This window comes from Tetrao urogallus, assembly GCF_951394365.1.
Source record: "Tetrao urogallus genome assembly, chromosome: 20".
NCBI lineage: Eukaryota > Metazoa > Chordata > Aves > Galliformes > Phasianidae > Tetrao > Tetrao urogallus.
Genome location: NC_136833.1, coordinates 9,568,122 through 9,585,101, shown reverse-complemented (window position 1 = coordinate 9,585,101; position 16,980 = coordinate 9,568,122). Strand labels below are relative to the sequence as shown.

Sequence of the window (16,980 nt, the reverse complement as noted above, 5' to 3'; positions counted from 1 at the left end):
TAAAAACATAAAGGTACAGAACCTTTTAGGAAAACAGGCACTGCTGTTTGTGGGGCAGGTTGGATCTTCAGCAAGTACATGAAAATCTGAGCTCTTCATGCACATGGAAAGCAATGTGACTGAAGCAGTAAGAGATTCTCAACTTAAATGAACAGGGGCTTTCACAACAGCAGGGACACTGAACAACTGCAGATGGTTTGTCAGAGTAAGGGAGAGCAGCAGACTGCGGCCACTTGCTGTTTATCGCAACGTCTTTCCTAAAATATGTCTCTTACCATTAAAAAACTTGATGATATCGGTGAAGTCCATGTTGTTATCACGGATAATCTCTCGGTAAACTTCCACAAGTGCTAAGGCAATGAAAAGGACAAAATGTTCTGAAGAGATGTGCTTTGCAGCCCAAATTACTTCCCACACTGTAAATACATCCTCGTACAACAATTCTGAATGGGAATAAACATTACAAGAGCATCTGATTATTCAAATTGACCATTTCTCCCCACCCCTCTCTATGATGTCTTTCAGGCCTTATGCAGAAAATAATTGCATGTGATAACGCCTCCTTTTCCCTCTCCCTTTCTACTCCAGCCAACTTCTGTCATTTATCAGTGCAGGTATGGCAACTGAAAATTAAGAAAGAGCGTAGGTGTAGTGGTGTGACTTAACCCCAAAAGATGCCCAGGTGGGCCCACGTGCTGCAGTTAGGGCTACGTGACAGGCTCTGAGTCTGAGTGCATAGCAGAGGTCCTCCTAGTATAGAAAGTACGTCGCTCAGCAGAGTCCAACAGCTACTGAGTTGTCCCTCATAAAAACATTTTGCTACAGCCAGACATAGGTACACTCAGTTTTGCATAACTCCACAGGCATAAAACATTATTACCTCTTTTAAAGTCCAGCAGGAACCAGCGATAGCAGAAGTAAAAGTGAGTGTAATCCCCATTCTGATGCATCAGTTCAAAAAGCTCCGAGTCTAGAATCTAAAAGTAAAACATCAGATGTCGGTACCTTGTCTGAAAGTAGCCAGGATCAGAGGTGTTAGAGGCTGAAGTCTTGTGCTGCTCTTTATCAGCTGATCCTATAGTTATTCTGAGCAGCTGCCTTTATTATGCATTTGTAAAATGCCAGTGGTGTAGCTGCCCCAAACTTGCCAGATGTCTGATAGATGTCTGAAATGTGTAGTACAGCCAGATAATGAGGGTGCCATCCTCTTGTCTTGCTTTTGCTTCTCAACAGAAATGCTGCAGCTGCATTTGCTGCTTGTGTTTTCCACCCTGACTCTCTTCTTCATTAAACGAATCTCTGCTTTCATTATAAATGTAATTTTTTTTTTTTAATTTACCACCTATGAAACCAAATAATGGCTTATCCAGATAATTCTCGCAACCAAAAACCATTCAGTAAGCATATTGTGTAAGCACAAATAAAGCTATAGTCTATAAATCTGTAATTTCTTTTTTTCCCACAAATATCAGTGTTTTCTCTTCCCAAAGCAATGTAGGAATGGATATTAATGCGACTCCCTGACTTCAGTTACAGCTGGACTGAGCCACAAATGTGAGTCCTTCCATGGTGCAGCTGCTGTAATGGAGGCAGAAGTCTGAGGAGCTCTGTCAGGTTAACCTGAACTGACCTGCTGTAACACATACTCTTTATTGTGACAGCAACTGCTGCCCCCTGAGAAGCAGGAAATCAGCTTGGGGTGCATAAGTATCTTCCCCAGCTCCAAAGTACCAGATGGCCAGGAACCCATCAGCGGAGGTCCTGTCTTTCACTATGGCATCATGGCAGCCCTCAGCCTCTGAAACAACCTCAACTTCATTTAAATAGGATTCAGAAAGACTCACTTGGATTAGAGACCGCATGTTGGCAAAGTGTGTGTCCATAGCACCTCCGTTGGGGAAGTTCTGGCTCATCCTTTTCATCAGGTGGCTGAAGCAGCTGTAAGCCAGTTGGTCTGCAGGTACAGTACATATAATGCAGAACACTTAATTGTTGCAAGTCTTCTGACTTCCTTGATCCAAACTAATGTACAGCAGGGCCGAAAAAAAAAAAAAGAAAGGCTTTTCCCCTTTTCTGTCCCCTATCCCCATCATCAGCATTTAGATGAAATGGAAGACAGTAGAATCTGGACCACTTTTCTTAGCCATGCTTCTAAACAACACAGCTTGAGGTTAAGCTTCCTTCTTCAGCAGCTGCAGGAACACGGCTGATTTGAAAGTCTAGTAAAATTTAATCTGGAAGTTGGTCATTAAGCAGGTAATCCCTGATATACTCAGGACTGTCATTTCAGCAACAACCTCACCTAGAGAAAATGCAGGTAAGAGCTTGGTTCTTCCTAATGAGCTAGCATTACTTAAAACATGCCTCGAAAACAGCAGTTATAAAGAGGTCTCCCAAAAAATACTATGTTCCAAAAGAAAACCCTTCCTACCATTGTCGAGTATAACCATCAAAGGAGCCAGGAGGTCACACATGCCTTGGACATAACCAACTTCTAGGTGCTCCCAAACATAACTGCAGAAAGAAGAAACACAAGAGATAACAGGATTAAAAAAATCCTCTTGCTTTGCCTACACCTCAAGGCTTTGTCTTGCATGTAAGACCCAACTCCTCTGGGAAGCGTGATGTTCCATAAAAATAATGTTAAGGTTTAGAAATTTTCTGACAGTTCTGTTTTTCCAACTCATTAGTACAAAACGGCAGTACTTCTGTTTGATCTGAAGACCTCCTTCCTGTCTACTCCAGTAGACATCCCTCAACACTGCATCTGTTCATCTTCACAGGACCCCATTACAGTACGGATATATTACCTGCATGAGTAGGAAACCAGTGGTACATTAAGGGAACAGTCCAAAGTGGCCGATGGGCTCTGGGGTCTGTCTCATGAGGCAGAAACAAGACTTCTCAAGTCTGCATTCCCAACCTGAGCCATCTGTTGTATCTACACTTTCTAACTTACCATTCCTTCTTCTTTCACACTCTTTTAAATTAGTAAATAAGATTTTTTTACAGGCTAATATATTTTATGGCTTATGACAGATGTGAAAAGTAATGCACTTTACAAGCTGTCCTACCTGCACATAACATTGCGGAGTTTTTCCAGATTATCAGCAGTAAAATACCAGTAATTCCGGTCACACCTCTGGACATCCTTATCAATTCTGTGCAAATTTAAGGCAACAGTGTCCAGTAATTCTATCTATAAGAGAAAAGTTCAAGTTAGATCTGCTGTTCAGTCAGATGCAGGATGTTATATCACTTTTAGACAGATTTCATTTAGATAGTGATGATAAGCAGGGAGCATGGAGCTGTAGAAGAGTTCATGTCTTTTTCTCCTCTCCACAACTCGGGTTTGACTCCAACTGATCACTGCCTCAGTGGCACTAAGGAGGAGGATATCCATCAGCAGTGGCTGTAACTGAGCTTTGAACAGCCCCAGGCACTGATTCACTCTTAAGAATCAACAAACCAGAAAAAGTAAAATTATACTTAGGATTTTGGAGAGCACAGAACTACTCAATTACCACCAAAAACTAAAAATCTGAACGTAAGTTCACTGGTAAGTGGCTCAAGCCTGTGCTCTTTACAAAGGGTTATGTCTAGTTCAACAGGCCCAAGAACAAAACAGAAACAGAACCTCAATTACTAATCTGTCGACAGTGATGCCAGTGGAGATGGTAGAGTCTTTAGATGTAGGTTGTTTAGTTGATTAAATGGGGATTTCCCTTTGAGTTCAATGACAGGTGACACTGAAATCTCATAATTGGTGTCCTATCCTCCATCAAAATTTTTAGCTACTAGATCTGCACCACATTCTTTCCTTGCTATTCCACTCAAAGACAAATTTTTTAACTGTTCATCTCAAAATCTAGACAAAAATATCAGAATGCAAAGATCCTCCATTATCCTCCCACCACACGCAGTTCTAGTTTGAGACTGTCACTGTTAAATCCTATCTGAAATCTCATATAAGTGCTTGCCATTAAAAGAGAGGTGATGGTATGTAAGTTGTGACTTACTGTGTAAGATGCAGCACAGACAGAAGCAACGTCCATTAAATAATCCACCTGGGAGCACACCTGCTCTTCTGCTACTGAGGCCTGAGGCTGCAGCACAGCTGACTTGGCTTTCTGCATAGGTGCTGTGTCTGGATCAGTCCTTTCCACGTCAGCGCTGGTTTCTTCTTCAGCCCCATCTTCAAAGGAGACGCTCTGCCCATCATCAATACTGGACAGGATGCCTGAGGCCACAGAGTAGTTCCGTGAGGATGGCAACCCAGAGTCAGGGGAGTCGAACTCTACAGACTGCTGCTCTACTGCAGCTACTGCTGCCGGTGTGTCGGCAGATACCACAGTGAAAGTTGGGTCATCTTGACATTTTGAGTCTCGTTCTGCTGAATCTGTTTCATCTACAGATATAAAGACCTTAAGGTGGATGAGGAAAGGGGAAAAAAAAACATTCAGGTAAAGCAGAGGAGAAGAGAGAAGCAGTAAACATGAATGTAGCAAACGAATCTCCAACCACAAGGGTGAAATAACTCCATTACTTTAGTGAACAAGATCAAAAATTAATAGAGCTTCCATGCATGCAAAACTCTTCATTCTTTATACTGAAATCGTAAGTCTAAAAATAACACCAATTCATGACTTTGTGTCTGTCTCCTCCAATGATGTCTCACCTTTCACAATCTTCAATTAGAAAAACCTCTTAAAGCAGTAAAGCTTCACCACTTGCAACACCAATGCTAAAAGCTTGTGGCCATTCTAAGTTATCCTTGAAGGGGACCAACATACCTCAGTTCAGTTTACCTAGTGTTGAAGTCAAGACTGGCCTTCAGATTACTTGAACAATGCAAATACTTTACCTCACCTTTAAAGAGAGCCTATTCTCTCTTGCCTTAGTGAAATCAGTTAACTATCAGGTTACTATTTCAATATGTGTCTGGTAACTATTTCAAGTCTGTTTAAGTAGCAAATGCCCAGAGATGCTTTTGGCACAGGAACCACAGGAAAGCTCTCCTTTTCAACAATGTGACTATACTCAAGAAACTCCTTTCTTGCTTATTCACCAAGGTGTAAACTCAGGTCTGCCTTTTCACTGCTTAGCATCTTAATCTACATTGACAAAGATCCCCTCTCCCAAAATAAATTACACTCAACTTCTCAATCATGTACAGGACAGAATCAAAGATATGCTTTTAACAGCAGCAGTCTTCTGCTCCTGCGCTGAATTTGATAAAGGACCCACAAATAAGAGATCTAGAAGGCTATTCCACTACTGAGAGAAGGACCTGTAGCAGGTGAACCTTAGAGCCCCTTAGGGAGGTTCTGCTCAAGAACAGCTGTAGATTACCCAAAATACAAACCTGCTCTTTGCTGTATCACAGAGAGGCTACTGCTTTAAGCTCCATATAGGATTTAAGCAGCTCCAGACTGACGATCTGTGTGCTGTTATCCTGTGCACATATTAGCTCCCACCACACACACACACACAGCCTGCATCATACAAGTTCTGGGAAGCACACTTACATCATTGCTGATGGTGGAGTCCCTGTGAATCAGCCGCTGGACATGGCTGTCAATGCTGCTGCCCGAAGAAAACTTGGCCAACGTGGCAGAATGTGATTCCTTCTCTCGCTGCTTTACGATGACCTCACAAGCCTTCCACTCAGCCATAACCTTCTGATATCGGAGAGCAATCTCTTCATCCACCTGTGGACAGACAGACTGATAGATACTGAAATGCTGGTCCTCCTGGAAAGGCAGCATTAAAAACAAACAGAAGCCAGAAGGGGAGAACTAAAGCAAATGTAATATCTCAAACAGCCTGAAGGGTCCTGAGGCCCTCTTGCTAGAGCACAAATCACTTGAAAAACACAATGACACGGGAACAGTAAGCTGTTGCAAAGGAAAGACAGTTGGATATTTACTGCAGGGAATAAACTACCACTGAAAATGCCAGAAAAGATTAATATAAATACCTGTGTCTGATATCAACAGCACTCCAGTACTCAGGGAAGAGCTAAAGATGTCACTGACTTCCATTGTGAAACCTTACACACAAGTCAAATGCAATCTGATGGAGCAATAGCTGGCTTTAGTTGGATTATTCCTAACATCTCTGTTTCCATTTTTTCTTTTTTTTTTTCTCCTCTATTCCACCTCTAACACAGCTCTTGCAATGAATTCCAGGTCATAGGTTTGTTGACATCTGCTTGTACAGAATTACATGGTGGAACAGAGTCCTGAATAGTAGAGATCCCTGCTCACATAGCATAGTACGCTGCACATGGTCAGAGCCAACCACTCTGGTTCCTGTAGCAATAAAACTGTTTTTTGTCACTGCTGGCTTCTGCTGAAAACAAGGGCAAACCCCCCCTTGAGCTGTTAAAGGACACGTAGTAATTTCACTACTCTGTCACTTGTCAAGAGCAAACACTGTTGTGAGGTGGCTCCAGGCTCTGCTGGTTGGAGTGGCCACCAGAGCATTCATGCCAAGAGCTGCAGGCTTCTTGTCACCTGAGGTAGCTGCAGAGTCATACATCAACAAAATACAACTGTGAGTGGAAGGCTGGAAGACAGCCATGCTTTGGAGTCCCTCAGATGCTGACGGACTGCAAAAATACCATCAGAAGGCAAAGGTGATCAATCACCCATGATGACTTCAGTTAAGGACATGAAAAGATTCCCATATGTGCTGATGTTATGACTGTTCCCTTCTTTTTCACTTAATAGGCTCTCAGATTCAATTGTATGCTTTATTTAGCATCCAGTAGCGTCCACTTCTTTGAGGTGTGTCACTGCTTTTACTTATTACTGGTGTTGAGTGGCTCATAAGAATTCCAGATAAGGTTTGAAGCACTGCTGTACCAGTATGGAACGAATTCAGGGAAAATAACTGCCTGTAGGAGCCCGTATTCTGCAGTTCAATTATTTACACCTTGCAACATGTCTTTCTAAATTTACTGTAATTCCTTTTTTACATACTGACTCAGTATTTAGCTCTTCTTGTTAAATCTGTCGTGTTCTAGCTGTATAAATGCATGTGCTCTACAAAGCTGGGGCTAGAATTCATGAGTTGTGGCTTGACTTCCATCTGAGCTATTCAAACAGCTCCATCTGAGGTTCACACAGACAAGACACTATCATGTAAATAGAGCAGTTATTTCAAATTAACCTGTCACTTGGTAGCATTTTGCCTTTGGAATATTAAGCCGTAATAAAAGCTAACACTTTAGCTACTTAGAAAACAAAACTTGTTATGCAAATATAATTCTTATCCCCAGAAATTTGTACTTACCTGGTCCATTTCTTTTTTGGCCATGCCAAATTTATAGTGACCTAACAAGAATGGCCATACTTCCTTTCGAATCTCATGCTGTACTCCACCATAATAAACTTTTCTTAGCAGTTCCAGCTCCTTGTAATTCTGCGGCAGTTAGGAGAAAAAGAATACATCTTTATTTTCCTCAGGCATGCTCATATATAGTGAATTCCAACTATAGAGACTAATAAATCCAGTTCAATAAAGGTGTGTCTTTTATGAAAACAATCTAATTTGAATAGATTAGAGTCATCATGAGATCAATTGCTTTGGATTTCATTGATAACTTTGCTGTCATCAGAGAAGCAAAAGATAAAATCGACTTCCTTCCATGAGAAGTCAGCCTAGGAAGACCAGGAAGCACCTTTAATGTTTCCTGCAAACAATTCTAAGGGATGCCATGCTCACCACACCAGTACATTGGAGCGAGTTTAATCATCATACAGGCACTCTGTGACTTACTTTTCTGTCCTTCTGGTACTTGCTCCAGACCTCTTTGGTCAGGCCCCCTGCAGCGCTGGATGGCTTGTCAGATGGGATAATGGTGTGGTTCACTAGGGCAGACAGATGCGTTCGCACAGTTGACAAATGACGGCAGTAGGCAAGCCCTGCGGTTGGGGAGGAGGTGAACTTTTATAGAAGGAGCTATATAATATCAGCAGCCTCTTCAGGATCAAGCTGTGACATTTTAAAATTGCCACTGATGCTCCTACCTGAAATAAACTTGCATTTGTACTGTATAGAACTGAAGAATTGCGATGGAGCCAAAGATTAAATCAGTCTTACGCAGACAAGTAAAATCCAAGCAGAGCATTATACAGCAGTGCAAAGTTACACTGTCTGCACTGAGCACGGCTCCTCCCATTGCTATATTAAAACCCACAAATAACTGAGTTACCAAGCTATGATACTTGTGTCACAACCAATGTAGTGTCCTGAGCTGATCTGACTCACAATAAGTTTGTGTCTGGACTCCTTTTTAAAACACCTATTATCTTTTCTAGGTAAGCATATGGGTCTCACAAGGACTGGATCTAAGAAGCTTTGCTTACATCCATAAAAGGCTCTGGAAACTATTTGCCTCTTCATGCCTTCACACAGCATCTTTAATGGAGTCCTGTAGAGACACATTATGGGAACACATTAGGTCACAGGGACACAAACCATTGTGAACTTGCTGATCCCCATGATCTTCACACAGGGATTCTTTCGCTGCGCTACGATTTATTTAGCTAAGGAACAACTAGAAATAAAACTTTAAGAAGCAGATTCCCACTAGAATTTTGGCTCCAAACAGATTAATCTGGTGCCTTTAGCTACAACTGCTTCAGAGCATTGTAAAGGTTGTTGTCAAACTAGATGAGTTGCTGCCCTTTGTTACAGTTGCTAATTGCTTGTTAAAGATCATGCTTCTAGAGTCGAATTACATAAAACAACACAAAAAACAAACAAAAAAACCCAACAAAAACACATTGCAATTTTTTTTAAAATCAAAATACGAGTCTAACTTAATAGGTTAGTTTCAACAAACTAAGTAATAATTTCATCTTTTTGGGTCAGAAATTATTTGAAAACTGTTGAACTGTTATCCTTCATCTCTGTTGCAGAAACTAATGAAACATTGCTGCTTTTAACCGTGGCACAAGTTTTCCCAGTTGAGCTCTCTGCACAGCTTGCTTACCTGTCATGGATGCAATTGCAACAGCTGGGTATATCGTAGGGAGAGCTGCCTGTTGAACAGGAGATGCATGAGGAGCCTTGGCTGCAGTGCTCCAGCTGCCACGAAAGCAAGTTTGTCCCAAAACCTTGCATCTCTATCATTTCACTGGTGTCTAGGGAAAAAAAAATTAAACAAAAGAGCAGGCCATCAACTCTTACTCATCCTTCTGCCTTCTGTGCAGCTTGACGGCTTCATGCTTTACTTCTTAGCAGGCTTTGAACCTTGATTCCAAAAAGCAGAGAGCACCACCTTAGTTACCTCAGAAATGCTGCTCTCACTTTAACCTAAAACCAGCAGCATGCTGTGCATGTTCACTTGAGGCCAGTCCCTTCACCATTGCCTTTTTTATGCCCATGCACACATCCCAGTCCATATTTCAAGAGAACAGAAGCAAGTGCTGCATTAACAACTAAAATTGGTCCCTGCGCAACGCCAATGTTACTTATAGCTAGAAGAGATAGTTTAGCCTGATCTATTGAACTCAGGTCTTACAATTTCATTTTGTAATTCCTCAAATCAGCCATGCAACTGCTAGTCCAGCTAGAGTGGAAGTTCGAGCATAAAAAGAAATAAAAATTGATTGATTCAGTTATTTTCAGAAGATGCTTCTTTCCCCTCGACTTAGAACCAGATCCTATAGCATGCAGCACAGGACAGTTCAAGCCCTACCAGTATCAATAACATGTTGTAAAAGTAGGATACTCTGCAGGAAAACACACAGTGGTACAGTGTGGCTTCTCGAGTCATCACCAAAATCTATTAGCTTTCTAAACCACCTTCAGTAAGGCAACAGAAAAAAAACCACCAGTTGCCTTTATAAAGCTTGGCTTCAGCTCTTTACCTTTTCCAGCTGGCATTTGAACTTGTGGGTTTTTTGTATTATGATAAATAAATAAATAACTGGCCTTTCAGCTCACCCATGATTAAAATTAAGGCAAATGCCATAATACTGTATGCCACTGAATTAACATTTGTAAGCAAAATCCAGTCCCCTGGGCCGTGCTTTTAAGACATACATTTGTTGGGTGGTAGTAGGGGCAAATCCAAACCATCTCATGCATTTTACATCAAGGTAGCAGAAAGCATTTTAGTAGTGCCTATTAAAAAATGGGCATAGGTGAGGAGGAAGTGGGAGTAAAACCATTTGTTAACAGAAAAAGCACAGGCTCATGCGGAAGCAGTCATGTGTAATTTCACTTCACAAAACAAAGTGTGATGAAAAAATGCTCTTCACCTTAATTCTTCAGGAAGGAGCTGAATGACCCAGTATTTATTGCAGCTTCTCATTTGGTTCAAATGAAAACAATTGGGCAGACATTTTTAGTTCTTATTTTTTGCATCCCCTCTACAGACAAGAAAAGTAGATTTTTCCAGCTTTAATTTATATATTTATATATATTTATATTTTAGAGAACAAAGAAAAGAACCCCACAGAACCTAAAGATTCAGATGAAAGGTACCAGAATTAATGAAGAATTAGAGTGAACAGCATCTTTTATTTAACTGTTGTGGTGTTATCTGTAACTTCAGCTACATGCAAAAATTGCGCATGTTGCAAAATGTAAAAGCAAATGGCCAGCAAACCTGCTACAACAGCGTTGTCATTATTTAAAAGGGATCTTGCTGGACAGACAACAGTCATTCCAGTCTATTTCAGCAAGAGTCACTACTCAAATAGCAGACAATCCTAGCTATACCCTTAAGATTAAAAACAAAAAAAAGCAGTTATCTGACAGCCATTCCAGTAGGATGACTTAAAATTGCCTAAAGACTGAATTGTGCTCCTTACGTCTTAGGTCACAGCATTAGCCTCTTATCAGTGGACGTGGCAGTGTCAGACCTTCTTCCTTCCTGTCATCACTAACATCCACAAGTGATCAATTAAGATACAGAGGAACTTTCTGAAACAGCATCTTTCTTCAAGGGGAACAATGTATTTTGGAGCTTCTTCCCACCCATGCCTGCCGAGAAATCTCTGTTAACTTGGGCTGGGCTTTACTGGCTGCTAAGGGTTACTCTCTTGGGATACACATGGGGTAACATACCAAGAGAATCTCTCTGCATACACATATCCTAGCTAACCAAAACGTAAACACTGCACAGATGCAAGCAGTTACAGTCTCCTAAAGGTGGTTCCATCAGACCAGGGCAATCATTTAGAACTAAACTCATTGCTGTTGAACAGCGTGCATTATCTTGACTCCAGATATACTGTGGTTTTGTGTGGGAACAAATACCAGAAAAAAAACCAAACATGCTAACAGTGAATGAAAAATATAGAAAAGAATTAAATTTGCAAACGGTTGCTCTCCTTCCTACTTCTGCATTTGTCCAACTTCTGACAGCTACTTTACAGCCTGCTAAGAGAACTTTCTGTTCTTGCTGATAAATTCCAGTTAACAGCAAGAGGTAACAGCTTTTGTTCTGATTGTAACAGGAGCATGCCAGATTTGGCATGCACACTCAAGAGGCCAAAAGTCTGGTGGCATTGAAGCTGTGCAGAACTGGTAAGCCTAGAGGAGGGAAAGGATTTCACATGAACTAGTGGATGGGCCTGGATGACATTTGAACAACTACAAGCTTTAGAATTGTAGCTATGTGGGAGGCCTTTGGCCTTGGGAATGGATTTCATACACTATACACTCCCTCCTTTGAAGAAGCAAGGGCTTTTTAAGTCTCCAGAACCACAGTACTACATCCTGGATGCTTGTTAATGCTACGCTTCTTGTGAATGTCAACATAATAGGTCTTACAAACAGCTTTAGGAAAAGAATGAGATGACAAAGTTTTGGAGGGCAGAGTCTTGCAGCTGATCACCTGAAAGCACCTAGCCTACAAATGGAAGAAATGGAATGAAACCATCCGACCACAAGAAAGCACCCATCTCCAATTTCCTCTGCATGCTTCTATACCTTGCAGAATTAATCACGCTTGTACCATCCTGGGGCTCACACTGTAACTCCCTACACTTCTGTTCTCCTTATTCTGTCTGCAGAGGCACTCTCCATTTCTGACTCGGCCCAGCACAAGCCATACTACTGTAATGGTGTCTCTCTGATCCCGTGTATGAGGCTGCCCTCCCCAGTTTGTTATACTGTACGTGAGTAATGATCCCTCCTCCTGTGAGAACGTGCTCTAGCATCCAGCTTTTATGAAGGGGGGGCAAGAAGCCTCTGGAAAAAAAGATCGGTTTGTTCTGCAGCACAAATGCTCGTACCAGAGGGAAGATGCTGCTGTTTCCACTTCCCATAGGTTCTGAGCACATTCACAGCCTCTCTGCAGAGACAACTTAATCTCTAGATCTCAAGGCACCGAGTGAAATGTTTTGCCCGGCAATAATGCCAACACTGTTGTATGCATCAGTGGAACGAGCTGCAATAGAGCTCTGGGACACAGAGGGAGGAGGATAAAAACCTTTCATCCTATTAGGAGCTGTGAGGTTCCGAGAGCAGATCATTGATAGCATTGCGTGCAGCTTATCTTCCTCCTCCTCATCATCGTCAACAGAGGCAGAGCGGCTGGCAGCTAAGTGGTGGTAGTTAATAGTTACTGCTCAAAGAAAATAGTGAAAGAGGAGCATAAGAAGAGAGAACTTGATTCTGCGGGAAAGCTCAAAAGGACATGTTCAGCAAAGACAAAGGGTTTGAATCCTGCCCTCCTTGAGGGCACAAGCTCCTGTGTGAGTGGGTATGAAACATGAAGTTCTTACAGAAAAATAGCATGCTCCACCAAACACAGGCTAGCTTCTGATTGTGCACAGGCTGTTCCCAGGGCACATAAGTCAGATCATGGCAGTGGAGGAAGGTCCCAGTGCCAGCCTGCAGTAGGCAACTACGCTCTTTAGCAAAACTCCATGGGAATTCAAGGCTCCAGCTAGCTCCCCTCCACCGTACCACATCTATGCTATGGCCTCCTCTTTTCCACTCTGATACCCATGCCAGATGCATCTGGGCAGGACACAGTCTGCTCCCAGCTCCATCCAGCACTGCAAACGTGCAGGGTACAGGCTTACCTCCACAGAAACCTGTGGCAGGAGCTAGCTCTGTCCTGCACTCAGCAGGCAGGTCTGTGCTGAACGTGCCCACGGAATCTGCAATCCCCTTGATTGAGGCAAAGGAAGAAGATGCTTTTGCTAGTGTGTGAGCACACGAACTTACCTGTGTCAAGTCAGAAACCCTAATAAAGCATGATTACCATTCTGGTTCAGTCCCATAGGGTGAGGAGGGTCCACAGTTGAGACTTCTGCTTTCTTAGCTGCAGTAAGTCCCAGTATAAACAGTAAATCTAAATTCCTTGTAAAATTTGGGTTTTTTCTTCCTGGGAAATTGTTGTTTTTTTGTTTTGTTTTTTTTTTTGCTAAGAGGAGTGAGAGCTGTTACAGAACTAGCTCAAATGCCTTCTTGCATGTAAGGAATTTGTATTCACTGATGACATGAGGTGGTTTGGTGCTTGGGAATTCATTGTTTCCTCAGAAGGGCATTTATTTATCTACTGTTAAGTTCTTGCTTCCAAGCCAGGTAAACTCAGCCCAGGGAATTCTTTGGAGTATTTTAAGATGATTTTATGGTGTTTTTGCTTTGTTTTATTTTTTTTCTAATAGAAACATTATGAGCAAGCAGCATGGCCAATTAAAATATCCTCACTTCAAAACCAAAAATTCTCCTAGATAGTAAAACAACATTTTGGTCTCAGTTTGCAAGCCCAGGGGAGTATTTTGAAAACTTCCTCTGTAACATTTACTCTGTGTTTTGCATTTCCCACCTCCAGTCCATTTCCTTGAAGAAAACAAGTTTAACTTTGTTAAGGAGACCTACAGTCTGCTGTACCTGTAAGATCAGGGTTATCAGTCAGTATAACTTTGTGGTAGATTTTCCCATTACCACTCCCTGCCCCCTAAACAGGTTTTCTTAGCTGTGGCTATTTTTTTTTTTTTTTTTTTTTTTTTTTTTTTTTTTTTTTAAACAAAGCAGAACAAAGGCACTTACTGTTATCATGCTTGTGTCCTGGGTAGATAATTCTGAACACGTAGTCTGTGGAAGTGTCTTCAGCTGGCATTTCCTCCAAGTCCACTGATTTGTTGCTGTTCCGTTTTCGAAGCTTTGGAAATACCTTACCCTAGAGAAAATAATGATCTCATATGTTAATTCAGCTACCAAATGCTAACAGAGCAACAAACTAACTACCTTGGATCTCTGGCATCTGAAGTCTTAAAACTAAGCTTTCTATGTTGGCAGAAAACAACACTAGAATCACAGACAGAAGGTGGCTTTATGAGTATTAAATGCAGCTTTTCTCTGTGCTTAAAACACAACTTTTTCTTGCAACCCATAGAAGGTGAGCACCAGCTTTTTCAGTCCCTGACAGCAAGTATATCCCAGACCATCAGAGACTCAGTCCCTATAGCCTGCAACTAATACTGACCTTTCATATTTTAATGAGACAGCAGATTCCAGTTCAATGCTCAATGTAGCAATGAAGGTATAAACAAACTTTAAGGACAATCTTAACGCAAATGAAACTGGACTAAATAGAGTTTTTTTGCCTTCCACTTTGATTTCCATCTGCTTTATAGTAATGCCTGGACTCTGTGGGGCAGGGTGCTGTTGCACACAGATTATAAGATCAGCCCTACCACAAGCAGCTCATCAGAAAAGGCAGTACCTTGCCCTGTTGGGACCAAAGTGGTGGTTCCAGCTGACCATGAGGCAGAAGACCATTTTCCAGACAGGAAAGAAATGCAAGGAGGTGACCTCCCTGAGGGAAGTGCAGCGGAGGTCTCTGAGTTCCATCCTGACTCACCAAGACTAACGTCCATCTGCTTTCTGCTGCAAAGGAGGACAAGGGGAGTCCACACTGTTACATCATAATCTCTATTTGTTGTTCGTACCTTCTAAGTAAGTTTTATTTATGACCACCTCTAAGTAGATAAGTAAACTTCTAAGTCACAGTATAACATAGGTGGGCTCAGTCCTTTCGACCTAAAGAAGTCCAGGATACAACAAACTGGGATGGGCCTCATGCAGAATCATTACAGTGATTCTGAACATTAGTAAAATAAATAATAAAAGAATAAGTAAGTATCTGGACATGGGCATAAGCTGACAAAATACGCATAATTTAGAATGAAAATTAGCCTAATGTATATAACAAGCTTTTTTGTCGTGAGAATGAGCAAGTCATATTTGCTGTTGTAAATTCTTCTCATCTATTTCATTGTCACTATAAACTTATCACAAATAATGAAACCTACCCTGGGCATTCTATGATTCTATGATGATCCTCTGGGTATTCTTTCAAGCGTAATTATCTGAATTTTGCGTTCAATTTTCAAAAGCACGTAAGTGAATTAGATTCTTAATTTCATTTTCCAAAATACAATGAATGAGGAACATAACTCAGCAGAGTGCTTTTGAAACTTTTACCTCTGATATTTCTCCCTCTATGGCATCTAGAGGCACCTGGTAAAGGGGAGATGTCTCAAGAGCAGGAGGTGTTCCATAGCATGGCAGTGCAAGTTCCAGTCTGGTAGGTAGGTGCTGTGGCAGGACCACCAAGTGTCTGTCATCTTATGCAAACAACAAAAATCATGTTGTGTATACACCTGGCACCTGTTACTGAAACAGCCTTCTCAATGAACAAAACCAAAGGATGTTGTATTTCACGTCTGCCACCTGATTCCCTCTTCTCTAAGAAACTGCTGCAAAGCAGTGAGGCATCTGATCAGCCACTGAGATCCTGGGCAGGCACAAAGTGTTCTGGAAAGGGCCATTCAAGTGAGGCAAACAGACCTGAGCAAGAGTTGCAATTGTCCTCTAGCTAGGACTCCAGGTTTTAACACCCATATGCCTGGGCTGGTATGGTATAACTAGTTGTGTTAATGGCACGGAGGGAAAGTGATCATCCAAGTGGCTTTCACGTATTTTAAAGCAGTATATACAAACTGCCCTTTAAAATAGGCTTTTAGTTCTAAAGGTCCTTTAGTTCACACACAATTCAAATCTGAGTCCAAATAAAACTTCTGTATTTTCATTCTTTGCTCTGTGATTTTGACTTAAAGCTCATAGTAAGGAAAGCAATGGAAGACTTTTCTTCAGCCCCCTCTCTCTAAAACGAGCAGGATGGGCTAGTCAGAATTCTATGGGCTGGTGGCTTGGTGTTACAAGCACTCCATTTCTACTGAGGCTGACAATCCCACTGACAGAAGTTGCTTTTTTCCCCCTGTCATTTTGTAACAGTCCATGGATCGAGGCTCATGCTCACAGAACCAACACATCTACATTTAATAACTGGTGCTGACAGTTTCCCAGAAGTACTGTTCTGCACAGATGACTCAGAAGAAAACAAAGGGCATAGAAAAAACAACAAAGAAAGCAAGTGACAACGGAAGCACTGTTAGGCAGAGAAGATCTTACCAGGTTTTCACTGAAGACATCTGAAGAAGAAAAATGGTCTGCCTCCTTTTGCATTAAATCCCTAACAAGCACCATATAAAATGGTAGCAGCATTAGCAGCATTAACATTAATCTGGCAGGCAGGGGCTTTGAGGGTACCCCCACGAGAACTTTATGCTTACGTTGTTGATGGCAGTGGATGCAGACGATCTGGCTGAGCGGCACTATTAACGCGTAGTCCCAGTAAACGCTAAGAGAAAAGGAAAAAGTGCAAGACAATTCTTTTTCTGCATTCAGGAGTGCTTGTAGTTCCAAGCATGCAATAAAGAGAATTTGCTGAGTTAAAAACTGCTGCTAAATGTGACCAGCTGAGGTAAATCAACAGTCAAGTAAAAAAACCAAAGAACTAGTACTCCATTGTAGGTACACCTGGCACCAGCCTTTTCAGAATGGCCTTTTTTTGGCCCCCTTCCCACTCCCACCTCCCCAGGTCAGAACAATGTTCTGGTTAACATTAAAACACACAGGGCACAGACTTTATGGTAG

At 41.7% G+C, this 16,980-nt stretch overlaps 1 protein-coding gene across 1 annotated transcript in view; it reads right to left on the bottom strand.

Moving 5' to 3' along the window:
• The window catches only part of SGSM2 (small G protein signaling modulator 2), a gene marked incomplete at both ends in the record, with an annotated part of 40,826 nt that overhangs the window by 401 nt on the left and 23,445 nt on the right, over positions 1-16,980 (bottom strand). The window contains 15 exons of the mRNA XM_079544971.1: positions 276-443; positions 881-977; positions 1,845-1,954; positions 2,432-2,514; positions 3,075-3,199; positions 4,020-4,424; positions 5,529-5,711; positions 7,300-7,428; positions 7,786-7,931; positions 8,376-8,440; positions 9,005-9,155; positions 12,458-12,592; positions 14,029-14,158; positions 14,705-14,868; positions 16,617-16,684. Of these exons, the coding sequence (XP_079401097.1) occupies positions 276-443; positions 881-977; positions 1,845-1,954; positions 2,432-2,514; positions 3,075-3,199; positions 4,020-4,424; positions 5,529-5,711; positions 7,300-7,428; positions 7,786-7,931; positions 8,376-8,440; positions 9,005-9,155; positions 12,458-12,592; positions 14,029-14,158; positions 14,705-14,868; positions 16,617-16,684 (2,159 nt within the window). The remainder of the gene's footprint in view (positions 1-275; positions 444-880; positions 978-1,844; positions 1,955-2,431; positions 2,515-3,074; positions 3,200-4,019; positions 4,425-5,528; positions 5,712-7,299; positions 7,429-7,785; positions 7,932-8,375; positions 8,441-9,004; positions 9,156-12,457; positions 12,593-14,028; positions 14,159-14,704; positions 14,869-16,616; positions 16,685-16,980) is intronic.